This window comes from Jaculus jaculus, chromosome 1 (genome assembly GCF_020740685.1).
Source record: "Jaculus jaculus isolate mJacJac1 chromosome 1, mJacJac1.mat.Y.cur, whole genome shotgun sequence".
In the NCBI taxonomy this organism is placed as follows: Eukaryota; Metazoa; Chordata; class Mammalia; order Rodentia; family Dipodidae; genus Jaculus; species Jaculus jaculus.
In genome coordinates, this window is record NC_059102.1 from 315,949,551 (window position 1) to 315,971,075 (window position 21,525).

The 21,525-nt window shown below is 41.3% G+C and overlaps 1 protein-coding gene across 2 annotated transcripts in view; it reads left to right on the top strand.

Annotated features, from left to right (window-relative positions):
* The window catches only part of Copa (COPI coat complex subunit alpha), a 69,298-nt gene that overhangs the window by 23,708 nt on the left and 24,065 nt on the right, over positions 1-21,525 (top strand). For both annotated transcript variants that reach the window (XM_004671117.2, XM_004671118.2), the window contains exons 7-14: positions 2,632-2,741; positions 4,972-5,071; positions 6,591-6,726; positions 7,417-7,499; positions 15,405-15,555; positions 16,970-17,036; positions 18,925-19,000; positions 20,917-20,999. In XM_004671117.2, the coding sequence (XP_004671174.1) occupies positions 2,632-2,741; positions 4,972-5,071; positions 6,591-6,726; positions 7,417-7,499; positions 15,405-15,555; positions 16,970-17,036; positions 18,925-19,000; positions 20,917-20,999 (806 nt within the window). The remainder of the gene's footprint in view (positions 1-2,631; positions 2,742-4,971; positions 5,072-6,590; positions 6,727-7,416; positions 7,500-15,404; positions 15,556-16,969; positions 17,037-18,924; positions 19,001-20,916; positions 21,000-21,525) is intronic.

Here is a 21,525-nt window from a genome sequence, read left to right on the forward strand (position 1 = left end):
TGTCTCTATACCTATTGGCTAAATGCTCCTTTAGACAGAGACAAGATAATTAAACTATCAAGACCGTTTACACTTTCTTCTCCAAAGCTGGTGTTTAGGTACTACTATAGGAGAAGAGATGCAGCATATTTTTAAAGCAATGAGTAAAAATACAGTCACTTTCTTCTTTCCCTATAGATGCCAGATTTTAGACTTGAAGCTACTTTGGTTTTACTTTTCCTCTGTTATAAAATTTCTTTGTAGAAAATTTTTATGTTAAGTAATTTCATCTTTCACTCTTTCCCCTAATTGAAGAGGTAGGATTTTAGTCCCAGTTGAGTTTTCGTATGTATAAACTGGAATGATTATACATGCTTACCTATATCCAAGGGTTGCTATCAAAATCAAATCATGTACTACAGGCTAGAGATGACTGGTTAGTGAAGGGTGCTTGCTTGCAAGGCCTGATGGCCTGAGTTGGATTCCCCAGTACCCATGTGAAGACACATACACAGGTGGCACAGGCATCTGGAGTTTAGTTGCAGTGGCAACAGGCCCTAACATGCACATTTCTCTCTCCCCTACTCCTCACTCTCTCATTAGTAAATAAAATACATTTTTTAAACATCATGTAATATATGTTAGAAAACTAGAGTGTTGTGTAAGGTAGTAATCTTGTTACTATAATTTGGTTCTGACTATTAGCAAGTAACTTTAAAAAACAAAAACAAAGCCGGGCATGGTGGCGCACACCTTTAATCCCAACACTCGGGAGGCAGAGGTAGGAGGATCACTGAGTTCGAGGCCACCCTGAGACTCCATAGTGAATTCCAGGTCAGCCTGGGCTAGAGTGAGACCCTACCTCAAAAAACCAAAAAAAAAAAAAAACCAAAAAAAAACATGGACTAGAGAGATGGTTTAGCAGTTAAGATGCTTCTATGCAAAGCCTAAAGACCCACGTTGGACTGTGGGCCAGATGCACAAGGTGACACAAGCATGCAAGGTTGCGCATGTGCACAAGGCGGCGCAACGTCTGGAGTTTGATTGCAGTGGCTAGAGGCCCTGGTGCACTAATTCTCTCTCTGTCTCTTGTAAAATAAAAATAACAAAAGCAAAAAAAAAAAAAAAAAAACAGGAAACTAGGTCTTACTCTGTAACACATTCTAGCGCAGACTAAACTCACAGAAATCCTGCTTCCTCAGTCAACTGAGTGCTTGGATTACAAGTGTGAGCCACCATGCCTGACTCCAAATATTCAGCATTTTGGGGGAAGTATGGGGATGTATTTTGAAGTTGGGTCACACTCTAGTCCAGGCTTTCCTAGAACTGTCTGTAGCCCAGGCTGGCATCATGGTGGTTTCCTCCTTCACTGCTGGGATTAAAGGCATAAGATATATAGACAAACCCTAAATGTGAGTCTTCATGAACAGACACCCCTTATCCTAGTACCTTTTACCTGTTCTTATAAAAGTATAGATTAAGGCCGGGTGTGGTGCCACACACCTTTAATCCCAGCACTTCAGAGGCAGAGGTAAGAGGATAGCTGTGAGTTCTAGGCCAGCCTAAGACTAGATAGTGAATTCTAGGTCAGCCTTGGCTAGAGTGAAACCCTACCTCAAATAAACAAACAAAAAAAGTAGAGGTTAAATCCTCCATGTGAAACCAGCCTCCGGGGCCTTCAGTGGTGAAATACATACATTCATATTTATAAGCAACCTTTTTGTTTGTTTTGGTTTTGGTTTTTTGAGGTAGGGTTTCATGCTAGCCCAGGCTGAACTAGAATTCACTATATGTAGTCTCAGGGTGGTCTTGAACTAACAGTGATCTTCCTACCTCTGCCTCCCAAAAGCTGGGATTAAAGGCATGTGCACTACACCTGGCTATATAAGCAGTCTTTTTAATCAAAATACAAAAGAATATGGTCTTTTGCTATTATTTTGTTACATATGTCTCATAGTATTTGTTATAGTTTTTCCAAACTAGATAGCTTTTCTTTTATTTATTTTTTTCAAGGTAGGGTCTCTCTCTGGCTCAGGCTGACCTGGAATTTATTATATAGTCTCAAGGTAGCCTCAAACTTTAAGCAATCCTCCTGCTTCTGCTTCCCAAGTGCTGGGACTAACTACATGCACCACCATGCCTGGCTTGTTTTGTTCTTAATAGGTTCAATTTCAGTACCCTGTTTGGAATTTTCCTATAAATTGCCTCAAAGCTTTCAGTTTGAGAAACAGCAAAGTATGATCTCTGCCTCTTTAAAAAAAAAATTTTTTTTTGAGATGGTAGGAAAAAGTTCTTACAGATTTCATGAGGTAACATGAAAGCAAACATTGAATGCTTTCCTTTTAAGATCACATGTGGAGAACATTTAAGAATGGGAAGTGGGCATTATCTGAAGTTGGTGAGGTTTGAAGATCTTGGACACATGGGAGGTTTGATGGGGTAGCTCCCAGGAGTGAGTCTGTTAAGTGTTGAAGAAGATACTGAGGAATAGGTAGGTGTTTTTGAGTCTCTTTTCTTTCTTCACTCCTAAATTTCTTTTCTCCTTTTTCATGTGATATGAGTTTATTGGTGCATCTTTCTGTGCTTTTGCTATCATGCTCTTTTTGATAACATTATATTGCATATTCCATCCCACTCCTTAACCCTTCAAAGGTCTAAGGAAAAAAAACTTGTCCCCTGGTGCTGTGGAGTCAGATGTGAGAGGAATCACTGGGGTTGATCTTTTCGGGACTACGGACGCAGTGGTGAAGCATGTACTGGAGGTATTTATCTCTACAGCTGTTGGGGGCATGGACTGTCCTTGAGAGGAAATCTCAACATGCTGTTCATTTTTTCATTCTTTCAGCAAATATGTATTAAGTGCCAGGCACTGTTTGAGGTTTGGGGACTAGAATTGTTTATGAGCCAACAGATAAATGAAAGTTAGGGGTCTGGGGAGATGGCTTAGCAGTTAAGGCACTTGCTTGCAAAGTCTTGACAGATTCAATATCCCAGTACCCACGTAAATGAGATTCACAAAGTGGCACATGTGTCTAGAGTTCATTTGCAATGACAGGAGGCCCTGGTATGCCCACACTACCCACCCCCACTCTCTCTCCCAAAATAAAAGGCAAAAAAAAGAAAATTACACATCACCTCAAGGAGAATTATGTCATTTTATAAATCCAATGTAAGGCTGGTGTGGTGGCATATGCCTTTAATCCCAGCACTCAGGAGGTAGAAGTTAGAGGAGTGCCATGAGTTCAAGGCCACCCTGAGACTACATAGTGAATTCCAGGTCAACCTGGGCTAGAGGGAGACCCTACCTCAAAAAAAAAAAAAAAAAGCCAGTGAGAGAACAGAAGACAGATGTGTAAAGACTTCATTACTTTGTCAAACCTTTTAGAAGGTGGTGACCTAAAGAAATTTAATGAAAGTTACAGAAAACCAACCATGTATAAATAACTAGTGAGAAAATAGAAAATTAAAAGGAAAGGAAACCAATTTTTATAAAATAAAAATGCTAATGTAATTCTAACAGCTAGGAACTGAAATATATATTATTAACCTCATACTACACATGAAAAAAATTGAGACTTAGAACAGTTTGCCAAAGTCCACATGTATCTAATAAATGGAGCAACTAATTTTTATTGGTTACTTTAAGCTATGAACATAAATTGACAATTTATTTGCATTTGTGCAAGCACATGTCAGAGTCTCTGGCTGCTACAAATGAACGCCAGATGCTTGACCACTTTTTTTTTGCATCAGCTCTATGTGGTTGCTAAGGAATTGAACCTGAACCATCCATCTTTTAAAGCAAGTGCCTTTGACCACTATTGAGCCACCTTCCCAGCCCAAAATCAATAATTTGTAAATTATTTGGTCTTCATGCTCTTGAAATTTACTAAGCATTCAAGTTTTTGTTTACATAAATTATGTTTATCTTTTTTTTTTTTTTTTTTTTTGAGGGAGGGTCCCACTCTAGTCCAGGCTGACCTGGAATTCACTGTGTAGTCTCATGGTGGCTTTGAACTCAAGATGATCCTCCTGCCTCTACCTCCTGAGTGCTGGGATTAAAGGCATGCGCCACCACGCCCAGCCTGTTGCATTATTTTTTTTTTTACCGTATTTGAAATTAAAACAGGGAGGTTTCTTTGCTTGCTTTGGTGCTGCAACTTGAAATCAGGGCCTTGCACATGCTCCACCACTGAGCTGTACCCAGCCTGGGAAATGGCTTAGCAATTAAGATGTGTGCCTGTGAAGCCTAAAGACCCCGGTTCAATATTGTAATAATTCGTTGGAGAAATAAAGCATAAATATACAAGCAAAAAGGAAGGCAGAAGATATTATATGCAAGTGAAACTGAATTTTGTTGTTGGTTTTTCAAGGTAGGGTCTCACTGTAGCTCCAGGCTAGCCTCAGGCTCACAGTGATTCTCCTACCCCTGTCTCCCAAGTACTGGGATTAAAGGCATGTACCACCACACCTGGTATGAAGCTGAATTTTGTAATGGAACTATTTGTAAATTCCCATGAGAATTTGAAGTGATAATAAGTAAACTGGTGTGGCAGTTCTAGTGCTCAAAGCCTTGCAGTGAGCCAAGGATGATGGCACATTCCTATAATCCCAGGAGCTGAGGCAGAAAGATCTCAAGATTAAGTCTGTGTAACAAGCCCCTGACTCAGAAAACAAAATCAAACAAATGAAAAATAAAGAAAATAACAGCAATATAAACAACTTTACAGTGACATAGTACCTTGAGTGATTTCTTTTCTTTTCTTTTCTTTTTGAGTCATTTTTACTTGACGTGTAACTCAGAGGGCTAGGGATGTACCTCAGTGGTGGAGTCCTTACCTAGCATATGCAAGGGTATGAGTTTGAAAGGGAAAAAAAAAAAATCAGAGACATCTTTTGTTATAACTACCAGCATGGTTCATTGATTTCCTTTGGATAATATTTATAAAGCTGTTATAGAAGAACTACTTTTTCTTTTTTTTTTTTCAATAGGGTCATGATCGTGGAGTAAACTGGGCAGCTTTTCACCCCACTATGCCCCTTATTGTGTCTGGGGCAGATGACCGGCAAGTGAAGATCTGGCGCATGAATGGTAAGCTGGTAACAGTGTAGTCATGTCTAAGAAATGGACTGCTGGCCAGCAAGGTGAAATAGCCAGTTCTTCTGGACTTTGACGATTTTTCTGTCTTGGATGATTATTTCCTGTTAATTCTAGGTATATAGACATTGCCTCTTTATACCCCTCATGGCAGTGTTCTGATTTTTTCGTTTGTTTGTTTGTGTTTTGAGGTAGGGTCTCAGGCTGGACTTGATCTCTCAGCAATTCTCCTACCTTTTCCTCCTGAGTGCTGGGATTAAAGGCATGTGCCACCATGCCTGCCCGGTATCTGATTTCTTGAGGAACATGAACATACATAAGAATAAGAATCACAGCCAGGCATGGTAGCACATGCCTTTAATCCCAGCACTTGAGAGGCAGAGGTAGGAGGATCACTGATTTCAAGGCCACCCTCAGATTATAAAAAAAAAAAAAAGAATAAGAATCATCCACTCATTTAACAGATATTGAGTGCCTGCTGCATACTAGATATTGGCCAGGGCTCTCTATATATAATGGTGATGTAAGCAGGTAAAACTCTCACCTTATGGAATTTGTACTTGTCCTAAAATGGCAGTTAATGACATGCTATCAGTATAAACAGGATAAAAGTATAAAGAATGATGGAATAAAGATATTATAATCAATAGAAGAATCAGAAAAGAACAGAGACATACAGAAAGCTTGAGAGACTTGGAGCAGGTGTGGCATGTGCTGATAGTTCTAGGTACTTAGTAGGCTGAGGCAGGAGCATTGTTTAAGGAATAGGAGTTCAAGGCCAGAGTAGGCAACACAGCAAGACCTCATCTCAAAAACAAATCTAACAGGAAAAATAAGTGCTAAAGAGATAGCCCAGTAGATAAGAGTGCTTCCCATGCAAGCATGAGGGCCTGAGACCTCCAAACTTTAAATTCTTAGCACCTACATACCATCCTCCACAGAGCACAACCCTCTCCACATACACATGCATACATACCCTTGCAAAAAAAAACAGAGTATGAAATAAAGATTAAGAGACTTAAATGAAGAAAAATGCTGTATGAGAAAGAAGTTAATTTTGTACTTTGGAACAGAACTTAGCACTGTATTAAAAGGCTATCACAGTTGGGCATGGTGGTACATCCTGCAATCCCAGCATTGGGAGGCTGGGAAAGGAGGATTTCAGGTGACCCTCCTTTTTTTGTGGCCTTAGCCACAAAGTAAATCTTTGTTTCAAGCTCTTGAAAAAAACAGGATATGGGACTGGGAATATAGCTCAGATGATAGAGTGCTCACCTGCCATGCACAAAGCCCTGGATTTAATGGTTAGTTCCATATAACCTGGGCATGGCGACACATGCCTGTAATCTCCAGCACTAGGGGAGTGGAGGCAGAAAATTTCAAGATCATCCTTGGCTACATAGTGAAAGGCCAGCCTGGACTGCATTAGACCCATCTCAAAAAGAGGATGTCAGTTTTCCAGATCCCAAAGTTATAGTAGTGAGGTATGATGATCTAATTCTTTTTTCTTCAGAATCAAAGGCATGGGAGGTTGACACCTGCCGGGGCCATTACAACAATGTGTCTTGTGCTGTCTTTCACCCCCGTCAAGAATTGATTCTCAGCAATTCTGAGGATAAGAGTATTCGAGTCTGGGATATGTCTAAGCGGTAAGGGAATGTCCATGCTCTCTGTCTTACTCTGTGTTTCCAAACGTTAGAAGCCATGTGTGGTGCATACCTGTAGTCAGAGCACTTGAGAGCTGGAGGTAGTAGGATCATGAGTTCAAGGCCAGCTGAAGCTATGTGAGACCCTCTCTCAAAAATCCAAAATGAGAAAAGAAATTGAGATTAGAATACTTGATTTTGTTTCTCATCTTCAGAGTGAACAAAAACCAATAGTAGAGTGCTTACCTAGCATGCATAAGGTCCTAGATTCAATCCCTAGTATCACAAACAAGAGAAAAAAAAAAACAGTGTTGAAGAGATCTAGAAAATCAGTCAGTATTTATTAATTTTCTGTCAGAAACATCTAAATATATATTCTTTTTCTCTTCTAAAAATGTTAAACACATTCTTTCCTTCTCCTAATTCTTTAGTTAGGGATGTAAGGAATATGGAATGAAACCATCGCAGGAAATTATGATAAATAGGGAGAAGCTGGCATGTCAACAATAATAGGATCAATTTGAACTTTTTGTCCCTTGGTGGAATGTATCAATGCATGTAATTTTACTTGGGCTACCTACTGGCCTAGTTTAGTTTTTAAAACAGCTGTGGCTTTATATTGTGTTTTCTTATATTTGGTGGACTGAAGATTCCTAAGTAATGCCTTTCTTTATGTACCTTTTGCTTTCCTAGGACTGGAGTCCAGACCTTCCGTAGGGATCATGATCGTTTCTGGGTCCTAGCTGCCCATCCCAACCTTAACCTCTTTGCAGCAGGTAAGAGCTATTTCCTTTCCTCTCCTCTCTTGCTTTAGTTTGTAGAATTAGACAGGCATGGTGGTGCACACCTTTAATCCAAGCACTCGGGAGGCAGAGGTAGGAGTATTGCTGTGAGTTCAAGGCCACCCTAAGACTACATAGTGAATTCCAGGTCAGCCTGGGCTAGAGTGAGACTCTACCGTGAAAAAAACAACCAAAAAAAAAAAAAAAAGTTTGTAGAATTTGAAAGTGATTCTTGGGGCTGAAGAGATGGCTAAGCAGTTAAGGTACTTATCTGCAAAGCTAAAGGACCGAGGTTCAATTCCCCAGGATCCATGTAAGCCAGATGCCATGCCTGGCTAGTCACTAAAAAAAGAAGAAAGTGATTCTTGGGCTGGAGAGATGGCTTAGCGGTTAAGAAGAAAGTGATTCTTCATTAGCTTTGTCTCCAGGGTGACAAAAGAGAAGCAGAATTTTTAGTCACCCAAGTAAGACTTTTCTCCTTCCCCTCTTAACCTTTTGGAATAGTATCTTTTTTTCTTTTAACCATTTATTTATTTGGGAGAGAGAGAAGGAGAGGCAGAGAGAGAGAACGGGCATACCCAGGCCTGTAGCCATTGCAAGTGAACTCTACGTGCAGGTGCCACCTTGTGCATCTGGCATATGTAAGTACGGGGGAATTGAACATACGTCCCTAACCTCCACAGGCAAACACCTTAACTGCTAAGCCATCTCTCCAGCACTCTCATTGTTTAATGTCTTTATTTATTTATTTGCAAGCAGAGAGAGATAGAAGAGAGGCAGACAGAGAGAATGGGCACACCTAGGCCTCTAGCCATTGCAAACAAACTCCAGATACATGCATCACTTTGTGCACTGGCTTTACATGGGTACTGGGGAATCGAACTTGGGTCGTTACACTTTGTAGGCAAGCACCTTAGCTACTGAGGCATTTCTCCAGCCTTGGCGTAGTAGTCTTTAGTATTCTTTCTCTACCAAGATCCTTTCATTTGCTCCTAGGAGCTCAGAGGAGCTTCATACTGAACACTTGTAGCTCTCACACTGAGAAGCTAGAAGCTAAGCTTTATTCATTCACTTGGCATATATGCATTAAGTGACAGACCTTAGTCTGAGTGCTGGTTTTAAAGCAGTAAATTAAAGCCACTGCTTTAATGGAGCATTTATTTATGATCAAGGGAGGAAGACTATAAACAAGAAATATATGAAGTGAAGTATGGTAAAAATGCTTTAAAGAAAATTTAAGCAAAAGTAAGGGTATGAAGAGGGACAAGTATACGAACTACATTATATGGAATGTTCAGAGAAGTAAAAATAAGTGAGAAAGTGGGAGCATTACAAAGAACATGGCATGGTATGAAAAAGAGAAGTGTTTAGTATGTTAGGAGAACACCAGAGAGTTCGGTACCGTAAGTACAGTCAGTAGGGCACTAAATAAGAAGAAGACCGCACCAGATTTTGTACTGTCTTGAGCTTGAGATTTTATTCTCAGTGAATTAAAAACCATTGGAGGGGCTGGGAAGAAAGCTCAGCAGTTAAAAGCACTTGCTTCAGTCTGCTGGCCCTGGTTTAATTCTCCAGTACCCATAGAAAGCAAGATGCACAAAGTAGTACGTTTCTGGAGTTTGTTTGCAATGGCAAGAGGCCCTGACACCACACCCATTCTTTCTGTTCCTCTCTGCTCTCCCTCCCCTCCCTCTGCTCACATATAAATAAAAAAAAAATTATCCCTCTCTCTCTTTCTCTCTCTCTCTCTCTCTCTCTCTCTCTCTCTCTCTCTCTCTCTATATATATATATATATATATATATATATATATTTTAATAGAAAAGCAAGAAAGCCAGGCATGGTAATGCACACCTTTAATCTCAGAACTCAGGAGACAGAGATAGGAGGATCTCCATAAGTTTGAGACCACCCTGATACTAGTGAGTTTCAGGTCAGTCTGGGCTAGAGTGAGACCCTACTTTGAAAAACCTAAATAAATAAATAAAGCAAGGGGCTGGAGATGGCTCATTTGTTAAAGGTACTTGTTTGAAAAGCCTGACAGCTTGAGTTTGATTCCCAATATAAAGCCAGATGCACACAGTGGTACATGCATCTGGAATTTGTTTGCAGTAGGAGGAAGCTCTGACATGCCTATACACACAAACACACTCTGCTCACTCTCTCTCAAATAAACTACTTAAAAACAAAAAAAAAGCCATTGGAGTGTGGTAGTGTAATCCTAGTACTCAGGATGCTGAGAAGTAGGAGATTAGCCATGAATTTGAGGCCAGCCTGGGCTGCAGAATGATAAGCCTGGGATAGGGTGAGGCCCTTCCTCAAAAAAGAAAAAAGCCATTGGCTTTAACAAATGATACTGGGAAAACTGGGCATCCACATGCAGAAGAATGAAACTAGGTTCTTATCACCAAGTACAAAACTCCAAATTGATCAAAGATCTTAATGGGAGACCTGAAGCTTTGAAACTGCAGAGGAAAAACTGAGGAAAACTCTTAAAGATAGAGGAATGGTTAGGAACTTTCTGAATAGGATTCCAGCTTCTTAGGAAATGAGGTCAACAATCACTTAATGGAACCTCATAAAAGTAAAAAGTTTCTGTACAGCAAAGGAACACTTAACCAAGTGAAGAGACACCCTCCAGAATGGGAAAAAATCTTTGTCAGCTATACATCTAACAGAGAGGTTGAGATTTAGAATATACAAAATCTATACAACACCTCAACGATTAGCATAAACAAAAAAAGTAGATCTCTGAGACTACAGAGTGAATTCCAGGTCAGCCTGGGCCAGCATGAGACCCTACCTTGAAAAACCAAAAAAAAAAAAAAAAAAAAAAGCTGAAGAACAAACAGAAGACAAATGGCCAATCAATGCTTTAAAAAGTGTTCAACATTCTTAGCTATCAGGGAAATACAAATTAAAACTATGAGATTCCATCTCACCCTTTGCAGAATGGCTTTCATCAAGAAAACAAAGGACAGCAAATGCTGAGGAGTGTGTGAGGACTGTTGGTAGAAGTGTAAACTGGTGTAGCCACTATGGAAAGCAGTGTGGAAGTTTCTCAAAAAGCTAAAAATAAGTGTGGTGACACACATCTTTAATCCCAGTACTTAGTCACTGAGATAGAAAAATCACAGTGAGTTCAACTCCAGTCTGGGCTATAGTGAGACCCTGCTCACAAAGAAAAAAAACTCTCAAAAACAAAACTAAGGACTGGAGAGTTGACTTAGCAGTTGAGGCACTTGCCTGCAAAGCCAAAGGACCCAGGTTCAATCCCCAGGACCCACATAAAGCCAGATGCACAAGATGGCACAAGCATCTGGAGTTCATTGACAGTGGCCAGATACCCTGTCATGCCCATTCTCTCTCTTTCAAATTAATTAATTAAATCTTTTTTTAAAAAAGCTAAAACTAGAACTACCGTATGACCCTGCCACACCACTTCTGGACATATTTGCAAATGACTACCCTACTACAGAGATTCTTGTTCTCAGTGTTTACTGCTGCTCTCTTCACAATAGCAAAAAAATGGAATCAGCTAGATGTCCATCTTCTGAGGGATGAATAATGAAAATGTGGTATATCGATAAAGTGAGATAACTCAAGTGTAGAAAGATAAATGCACCACTGGAAGGCAAAGGCAGGAGGATCGCCATGAGTTCAAGGCCACTCTGAGACTACATAGTGAATTCCAGGTTAGCCTGGGCTAGAGCGAAGAACTCCCTCCAAAGGAAGAAAAAAAAAAAAGATAAATGCATGTTCTCTCTCATATGTGGATCCTAGTTTATAATCTTTTTGTTTGTTTGTTTGTTTGTTTGTTTGTTTGTTTGTTTGTTTGTTTTTCAAGGTAGGGTCTCACTCTAGCCCAGGCTGACCTGGAATTCACTATGGAGTCTCAGGGTGGCCTCGAACTCACAGCGATCCTCCTACCTCTGCCTCCCAAGTGCTGGGATTAAAGGCATGCGCCACCATGCCTGGCAATTTATAATCTTTCTACATGTATGCTGTCATTTGAAAGAGAATGTATAGATGCCAGGGAGCTTGAAAGTAGCCCATGAGAGGATGTGAAAATGAATCTTCAGGGATAGTGAAGGTAGTAGATTTTAAGTGATATGAAAGTCACAGTGGGAATACCAGGGATGGGAGGATGAAAGCAGGCCTGGAGGCAGGGAGATAGGGCAGAAGAAGGAAAGGGTTAAACAAAACTAAGTACATGTATGAAGTAATAAAAGAGCCAGGCAAGCCAGGTGTAGTGGAACACACCTTCAATGCCAGCACTTGGGAGACTAAGGAGCAGGATCTCCATGAGTTCGAGGCCTGTCTGAGACTACATAGTGAATTCCAAGTCAGCCTGGACTAGAGTGAGACCTACTTCCAAAAGCCAAAAGAATAAAAATTAATAAAGGGCTGGAGAAATGGCTTAGCAGTTAAGGCATGGCCTGCAAAGACCCAGGTTCAATTCCCCAGGACCCACATAAGCCAAGATGCACAAGATGGCACATGCATCTGGAGTTCATTTCCAGTGACCATAGGCCCTGCCATGCCCATTCTCTCTCCCTCCCTCCCTCCCTCCCCTCCCTCTCTCTCTCTCTCTCAAATAAATAAAATACATATTTTAAGCCAGGCTTGGTAGCATACTCCTTTAATCCCAGCACTTGGGAGGCAGAGGTGGAAGGATTGCTTTGAGTTCAAGGACACCTTGAGACTACACAGTGAATTCTAGGTGAGCCTGGGCTAGAATGAGACCCTACCTCAAAAACAAAAATATTTAAAAATAAATATTTTAAATAAATAATTAAATGCACATATAAATATATTTTTAAAAAAACAAGAGGGCTGGAAAGATGGCTTAGTGGCTAAGGTGCTTGCCTGCAAAGCCTAAGGACCCAGGTTCAGCTCCCCAGACCCCACATAAGCCAGACACACAAGGTGACACATGAGTACAAAGTCACACATGTTCACAAGATGATGCATGTGTTTGGAGTTCGATTATGGTGGCTAGAGGCCCTGGCATGCCAGTTCTCTCTTGCTCTTGTCTCTTTCTCATAAGTTTAATTTAGCTTAAAAAATAAATAAAGGGCTGGAGAGATGGCTTAGCAGTTAAGGCACTTGCCTGTGAAGGCTAAGGACCCAGGTTCAATTCTTCAAGTCTCATATAAGCCAGATGCACATGGTGGAGCATGCATCTAGAGTTTGTTTGCAGTGGCTAGAGGCCCTGGCGTGCCCATTCTCATTCTATCTATCTATCTATCTATCTATCTATCTATCTATCTAATAAATAAATAAATAACTGGTTTATATATGGAGCACTGTAGGATACAAGAATGGAAAAGTTTTCTGAGGAATTGGTGATTCTCAGAGGGAAAGTACAAAACTTTGTTTTTTGGGTATTTTTTTGAGGAAGTGTCACTAACTCAGTCTGATGTGGAACTCTACCTACAGGCTGGCTTTGAATTCACAGCAGCCCACCTACCCCAGGCTCCAGAGTGTTGGGATTAAAGGTGTGCACCATCACACCAGCCAAAACATTTTTCAAAAGCAACCACAAAGACCTTTAAAATTAACATTTGGGGCTGGAAAGATGGCTCAGCAGTTAAGGCACTTGCCTACAAAGCCAAAGGACCTAGGTTCAATTCCCCAGAACCCACATAAGCCAGATGCAGAAGGTGCCATATGGGTCTGTGGTTGGAGGCCCTAACATGCCCATTCTCTCCTCTCTCTCTTCCTCATTCTCTCTCTCAAATAAAAATTAAAAAAACTAATTAGAGTTAACTTTTAAAAATATTTTTTATTTTTATTTATTTATTTGTTAAGAGAGAGGGAATGGGCACACCAGGGCCTCCAGCCACTGCAAACGAATTCCAGATGCATGCGCCCCCTTGTGCATTTGGCTAATGTGAGTCCTGGGGAATTAAACCTGGGTCCTTTGGCTTTGCAAGCAAACACTTTAACTGCTAAGCCATCTCTCCAGCCCAAAGTTAACATTTTTTAAGTTAATCTTTGTGTGTGTGTGTGTGTGTGTGTTTGCTTTTTTGAAGTAGGGTTTCACTCTAGCTCAGGCTGACCTGGAATTCACTGTATAATCTTAGGGTGGCCTTGAACTCACGGCAATCCTCCTACCTCTGCCTCCTAAGTACTGGGATTAAAGGCATGCATACCATGCCTGGCTAAGCTAATTATTTTTATCCTTTCATTTACTAGGGACAGGAGGATGAAAATTAGTCTAGTTTTTGCCTTTAGACAACACATAGGGTGGTGTAGGTGAGACTTTTAAATGCTAAGTGCCATAATGGAGGTTTATACAAAGTGTTAGGGAGCACATGGAAGGGTGCATTTAAATGTGGCATTGTGGGCTGGAGAGATGACTTAACAATTAAGACACTTGCCTGCAAAGCCAAAGGATCCAGTTTCAGTTCCCTAAGACCCATGTAAGTCAGTTGCATAAGATGGTGCATGCATCTGGAATTTGTTTTCAGTGGTTGGATGCCCTGGCATGCCCATTCTTTCTCCTCTTCTTTTTCCTTCTCTCCCTCTTTCTTTCTTTCTCTCTCTCTCTCTCTCTCTCTCTCTCTCTCTCTCTCTCTCTCATAAATAAATAAAAATATTTTAAGCGTGACATTTTGGTACAATAGTACAGAAGGATCCACAAGGCTGGAGATATATGGCTCAGTGGTATTTTCCTAACATGTGCAAGGCCCTGTGTTCAAACCCAAGTACCACCAAAAAGGAAGAAGATTCATAGAAGAAAGATTTACAGAAAATTATTTGAGGGCTAGAGAGATGACTTAGCAGTTAAGGCACCTGCCTACAAAGCCAAAGGACCCAGGTTTGATTCCCCAAGACCCACATAAAAGCCAGATGAACAAATTGGCTCATGTGTCAAGTTCGTTTACAGCAGCTGAAGGCCCTGGCGTGCCCAATGTCTGTCTGTCTCTTTCTCTCAAATAAATAAATAAAATTTTTAAAAAATATTTGAAGAAACGGTTCTAAGCATTGTGAGTACTTAGGGATGCATTTAGATGTTATTATGTCTTCTATCATTGTAACAAAAACACTTCACATTAGCCACTTTATAAAGAAAAGAAGTTGGGCTGGAGGGATGGCTTAGTGGTTATGGCATTTGCCTGCAAAGCCAAAGGACCCTGGTTCGATTCCCTAGGACCTACGTTAGACAGATGCACAAAGGGGTGCATGCGTCTGGAATTCATTTGCAGTGGTTAAAGGCCCTGGCATGCCCATTTCTCTCTCCCCCTCATCAAATAAATAAATATTTTAAAAGAAAAGAAGTGTGTTTCCCCACCATTTTGAAAATTGAAAATCCTCTGGTGAGGGTCCCCTCAGTTCAGTCACAATATGATATGTGGTGGAGTATGTGAGAAGGAGAGAATCATGTAAGCAGACAGGGGCCTAGGGAAGATTCAGGGATCACTCGTGTCCTTTGGCCAGCTGATTGGTTGGTGGGTTGGTTTTATTTGCATGTGTGCGAGGAGAAGGGTATGGGTATGTCAGAGCCTATTGCAACTGTAAAGGAACTGCAGATACTTGTACCACTTTGTGTGTCTGGGTTTACATAGGTACTGGGGAATTGAATTTGGATTGTCTGGTTTTGCAAGCAGGTGCCTTTAACTGCTGAGCCATTTCCCTAGCCTCCAGTCTTACTCCTTGTATGGCAGCATTCTCTTCTTGAGAGAACTACAGTGGTACTGAGGATGTACTTCTAATGACCTGATCACATTCCACTGAGCCTCATCTTTAGAGTTTCTACCACCTCAGCATCACCACACACCAAGCCCCCAAACATGAGGGAGAAGCCATAATGAAACCATGGCAGACATCTTGCCTTTTCTTGTCATACATACATGGCTGTCATCCTTGTGGATCTCTGCTTTCTGTTCCTTAGGGCATGATGGTGGCATGATTGTGTTTAAACTGGAACGGGAGCGACCAGCCTATGCTGTCCATGGCAACATGCTGCATTATGTAAAGGACCGATTCCTACGACAGCTGGATTTCAACAGCTCCAAGGATGTGGCTGTGATGCAGTTGCGGAGGTAAGTCCCACTTGTTTCTTCTTTCCAAACTCTTTCATCTGACATCATGGTGTATGGTCTACATGTCGACAGGACTCTTCCAACTAACCTTTTGGCTCTTATCTTCTGTATTCTCTGTAGACTAGCCTCCTTACTTTACACCTCACATGGTAGATAATCAGAATGACAAGAAAAATAGGGACGAATGAAGAAAACTTGTAGAAGAATCACAGCTTAACATAGCTCTTCCTTTCCAGCACAATGCCCACAACTCTGAATGAGAATATCTGTCTCCAGAACTGCTAACTTGGAAGAGATGATAACCTCTGGGATGCCTGGCAAAAGGAAGTGTCCTTTTGGAAAGCCAGCTGCATCAGTGTGCTGAAACATTCATGGTGGCAAACATTGCATGTGGGTTTATAGCCACCCTCTAGCAGCACTACAATAACAAGAGAGGGTATGTGAACAATCCCAGTGATAGAGAAACCAGCCAGGGACATTATATCATGTAACTCTGTGGTGTCCACTGCAAGAATGTGTAGGAATTTATACCCAAGCAAACCCAATCCCACTTATTACATGGAGTGCTATTCCTAGCTTTTGTTGAATATTTAAATTTTTTTTTTTTTTTTACCGTAGGGTGTCACTCTAATTCAGGCTGATCTGGAATCTACTGTGTAGTACCAGGCTGACCTCCACTCACAGCAATCCTTCTACCTCTGCCTCCTCAGTGCTAGGATTAAAGTGTGTACCATTATGCCTGGCAAATTTTAAATTTGTGTGTGTGCATGTGGAGGACAGACAACAACCTTGGGTGTTGTCCCTCAGACACCATCTACTTTTTTTGTTTGTTTTTAAGGTAGGGTCTGACTCTAGCCCAGGCTGACCTGGAATTCACTATGGAGTCTCAAGGTGGCCTCAAACTCACAGCAATCCTTACACCTCTGCCTCCCAAGTGCTGGGATTAAAGGTGTATAGCACCACGCCCAGCTCTTTTTTTTTTTAATTGACAAGGTCTTCTTGTCAGGAACTTGACAATTAGGCTAGACCAGGTATCCGCTTTGTCTCTTCCTTCCCAGTGCTAGCATTGAAGACATGTGCCACCATGCCTAGCTTTTTTTTTTTTTCCCCATGAGTTCTGGGAACTGAACTCCAGTCACCATGCTTAGAAGGCAGGCACTTTACTGACCAAACTATCTCTTCAGCCCTGCTGAATAATTTCACCTGTACTGTGTGTGGTTTGCTTTTTGTGAACTGTTGTGTTCTCAAGCCTTAATGGAAAGAGAAAAAAAATATAATATTTGTTTTTATTCCTGATTATAAGAGTTATAAGTATATGTATGAAGATTGGACATACAGGATTTGAAGGTATAATTCCTTTCTTCTCTTCCCTTCTCTTATCCTCTCCTCTCTTCTCTCTCTCTCTCTCCCCTAGTGGTTCCAAGTTTCCAGTGTTCAACATGTCATATAATCCAGCAGAAAATGCAGTCCTACTGTGCACTGTAAGTAACTTGTGGAATATTCCTAGGCTTTCCTAATCTTTCATAAGTATCTTACTGCCCTTAGAGGATCCTTAGTACTTTCTGAGAACCCTTATTTATTTAATTGCTTGTGTAGTACTGAGGATTGAAAGTAGGACACATGCTAGGCAAACTCTAGCAGTGAGCCCTCTCTATCCCCTGTAAAAGATATTTAATGGTCATTTTATGAGAGTGGAACAGTGAACACTCACAGGCTCAAACTACACAGACTTCAGTTGTCACCAGCCTGGTAAGGGTTTGTGACCCTAGATATTTCATAAAAGCTAATGGTATCTAAACTTACGCCTCAAAGTAATGACCCAGTTGTCAAAAGTGATTGGAGAGAATGTTTGCAACTATTTTCTATGCAAAGGAGATGCTTTTTCTCATCCACCCTCTGGGGTGAGAATAAAAGCATGTTTGGAAAGGGAGGGGGTTCTTTTCAGTGAGTTGCCTTCAGAGTCATCAAAGTCCTCCACATTTCTTGCCACACAATTTGCAAATAAAAATAGATAATGGCATTCAATTTTTCAAAAATTTTTATTTATTTACTTGAGAGAGAGATGCAGATAAAGAGAGATTGGGCATGCCAGGACTTTCATCCACTGCAAATAAACTCTAGATGCATGTGTTGCCTTGTACATCTCTGGCTTTTGTGGGTCCTAGGGAATTGAACCTGGGTCCTTTGGCTTTGTAGGCAAGCAACTTAACCGCTAAGCCATCTCTCCAGCCATACATTCTATTATTAATGCCTTGAAGGCAGAATGAGAATCTCTTTCCTTATGTAACTTCTAATGTCTAATCTTTATCCTTTAATATCTATTACTCTCGTATTCCCATGGCAGTTTTCTCATGTCTTTTTTTTTTTTTTTCTTTTTTTTTGAGGGAAAATCTCCCTCCAGCTCAAGCTGACCTAGAGTAGTTCACTATGTAGTCTCAGGGTGGCCTTGAACTCACAGCACTTCTACCTCAGCCTCCCGAGTGCTGGGATTAAAGGTGTCTGCCACTATACCTGGCATATATCTTGTTGATTTTTTTTTTTTTTTTTTTTTTTTAAGGCAGGGTCTTACTGTAGCTCAAGCTGACCTGGAATTCACTATGTAGTCTCAGGGTGGCCTCGAACTCTTAGTGATCCTACGTCTGTCTCCCAAGTGCTGGGATTAAAGGCACGCACTACCACACCCAGCAGATGTGTTTTTTTTTTTTTTCTTACTTTCAAGTAGACTTCTTTTTTTTTTGCATGTGTATGTAGTATGTAGTGTGTATATGTAGTGTATATGCAGAGGCCAGAGGAGAATGTCAGGAGTCCTCCCCTATTACTTTTTTATGTGTTTGATTGAAACAGTCTCTGAATCAGTGAACCCCAGAGATTCTCTGATTCCACTCCCTACAAGCAAGCATGGCCACATCCAGCTGTTTGCAGGGCTGCTAATCAAACTCAGGGCAAACTAGGCCCTTATGCTTGCATGACAAGTGCTCTTATCTGCTGACCCATCTCCTCAAGCCCTCAAGTAGACTTTTTAAAAAATACATATTTATTTATTTGAAAAAGTCAGAGAGAGAATGAAAATGGAATATGGGCATCTCTCCAGCCCTCAAGTAGACTTTTCAATTGACATATATTCTCACATAGGACCCCAGATCAGCAGGTTCATTGTCTTTTAGTTTGTGAAATAAAGAGCAATCTTGGTTTTCATTCATATAATATCCTCATCTTTAAAGGATAAAGCAAGCCGGGCGTGGTGGTGCACTCAAATACAAAAATATACTTTCACATGGTTGCTTCTGTAGTGGAACTGTTTTCTCTGTCCATAAACCAGTGTCTTTGGTGCCTTTCACTAACATTTTAATTTCCCTTTTTCCTTTACAGAGAGCAAGCAACTTAGAGAATAGTACCTATGATTTGTATACCATCCCCAAGGATGCTGACTCCCAGAATCCTGATGGTAGGTGTTCTCTTTGTCTAGTCCACTCTGCTTCCAGCTCTTCTCACCCACATCATCACTTCTTTTCAAGTTTTCCACATTCCATCCCCAGGCCCTGGCTCCATCACTCATGTCTGTTGGCAGGTGCTACTGACAGTTGCACCAGAGGCAACCATGCTGTGAAATATTCATGTTCTGTCTCCATTTTATTACCCCAGCTAGATATATATATTTTATAATTTGGTTATTAGAAACTCTCCATTTTCTCTTTCAGCACAGCATGTTATCCTAGATTATTGTCAGCTGATATGCCTTTCACCCTGGTAGTTTCATTTATTTAAAACTGTGGCTCCCGTCTTGCAATGTTTCATCCTGGGACTAGGGATTTATGCTATCCTATCCACATCCAGATCCGATTTGCTTCCTTTTGCATGTCAAAAAGATGAGGCTGCTCACAGCCTCACACCCCACCTGGGATCCTAGGATCCAGCTGAGACCCCTGCCTGCCTCTTTCCTCACTGCAATCTCTTGTTGATATCCTTCCTATTAGAACTTGCTGACAGAACATTCCCAGGACAACTGAACTTTCTTTGTGTTCCTTTACTTCTTTCAGTTGACTAATAGGCATGACCAGTCCAGGTCAGAGGTTTAGTCCTTGGGCTCCCATTTTCTCAGAGTATTTTGGTGATGTTTTAGATCCCATCTCTCCACAATCCGGAGAAAACTCTGTAATTCTGCCCTTTTTTTGTGAGTACTACCAGATCATTAATATATTTTCCCTCCCTCCCCCCCCCCCCCCGTCTCTTTAGTTTTTTGAGATAGGGTCTCACTGTGTAACCCTAGGTAGCCTGGAACTTCTGATCCTCCTGTATTAGTTTCTTGAATGCTGGGATTACACATCATGCCCAACTCAATTCACTCTCTTTTAAATATGCCCATAAGAAGAGAAAACATATATATATTTCATATCTGTACACCAAAGTCTCGTTTGTAAATTAGTCAGGGTATTTCTGACTAAATCTTATGACTTGATTCCCCCAAACCCGCTCACTTGTTTTGTTTTCTTTTTTTTCCCCCAAATCATGAACAATTAGCAGGCTTAAAATGGTTTTGTTTTATTATTACATTTCTGTTACTCATCCTCTGAAGGGGATAGTAATTAGTAAAAGCATGGTCCCAGGATGACCAACAGAAAGCAGAAGCTGGAGTAGTATGGTTCCGTGGTTCCCGGCCATGGCAGAGAAGTACAAAGCAAGGCTGACCAGCATACTTGGGTCAGTTTTCTGCTGGTACAAGTTTCTCACTGAGGAGTGGCCATTGCACAATTCTAATCAGGCATGAAAGAGGAGCATTTTATAACTCTCCTCAGAGTAATAATGGTGGGTTGACATTTACCGAGCAACAGCTTGATGCTGAATACTGCCAGGCACTGAGCTCTGCTGTCAAGATTTAGCTGGGAGTGTTGTGCCCTACCCTGCCCTACTAGGAGGCCAGTATTTGCATGTTAAAAGCAGCCGAGCAGCTGCGTCCTGGGGAGGGACTCTGTTTCTACCCAGCTTGTGTAGATAGGAGGTCCTAGACATTGACAGGCTGCTTGCTGTGCCTTAGCTTGGCCAGGGAGGCACTGCTCGTTATCTTGATGGAGTATGCTATCTCCCAAGATGGGAAGTCCTTCTGCCAGTATGTGGTATTGGCGGAAATGCAGCCACTTGGCCTAGAGAAAAGAGGCTTGGCAGGGGTGGGGGTTGGAGTTTGGAGGGAACGGGTAGGGAAGTCACTCAACAATAGCCTGAGGTTATGGCTGAATTAGTTAGGAAGCAGCTGAACTGGCAAAGCCAAAATGGCAGCCAGCAAGACTGGCAGCTCCATGGCACCTGACTCTGTCACCTGCCAGTAGCTCACCACATGCGCCCATCCTTTGGTTTTGTTCTCCTCAGCCCCTGAAGGGAAACGGTCCTCGGGTCTGACAGCCGTTTGGGTTGCTCGAAATCGGTTTGCTGTCCTAGATCGGATGCACTCGGTGAGTTAAGACTAAAAGTAAAAGCCAGTGTGGGAAAAGTGGTGGCACTGGCATAGATGGTGCAGAATAAAGAGCACTGTTTTTCTCATTTTCCCCAGGGCAGCTATGGTCTTCCTGTATTAAACCTGCTGATAGAAAACATACCATTCTCACCTCAAAGGGGATAAGCGTTAATTTATTCTGGACCCAAATATAAGTGACCATGGCTCAGGAACACAGATTCAGGTTATCCCAGATTCCCTGGTCCGGAGCATTAACAATTTCAGAAAGGTTCTAGTTATAGAGCAAAAGAATCATAAGCCAAGGCACTTTTAAATGCACTGGTGGAAATATCAGGTAGGTGAGTAACTACAAAGACGATTGCAATCTCTGTTATAGGCATCAGATGCTATCTAATGACATTTATGTGCCTTTGGGTTGTGGAAGCTGGTGGTCTGTTAGTACATTCCAAAAAGGTCACACCTCATAACCGGGTTGTCTCAAGGATGTGAGGTCAGATACAGAGGTAGGCAATAAATGGTTACTG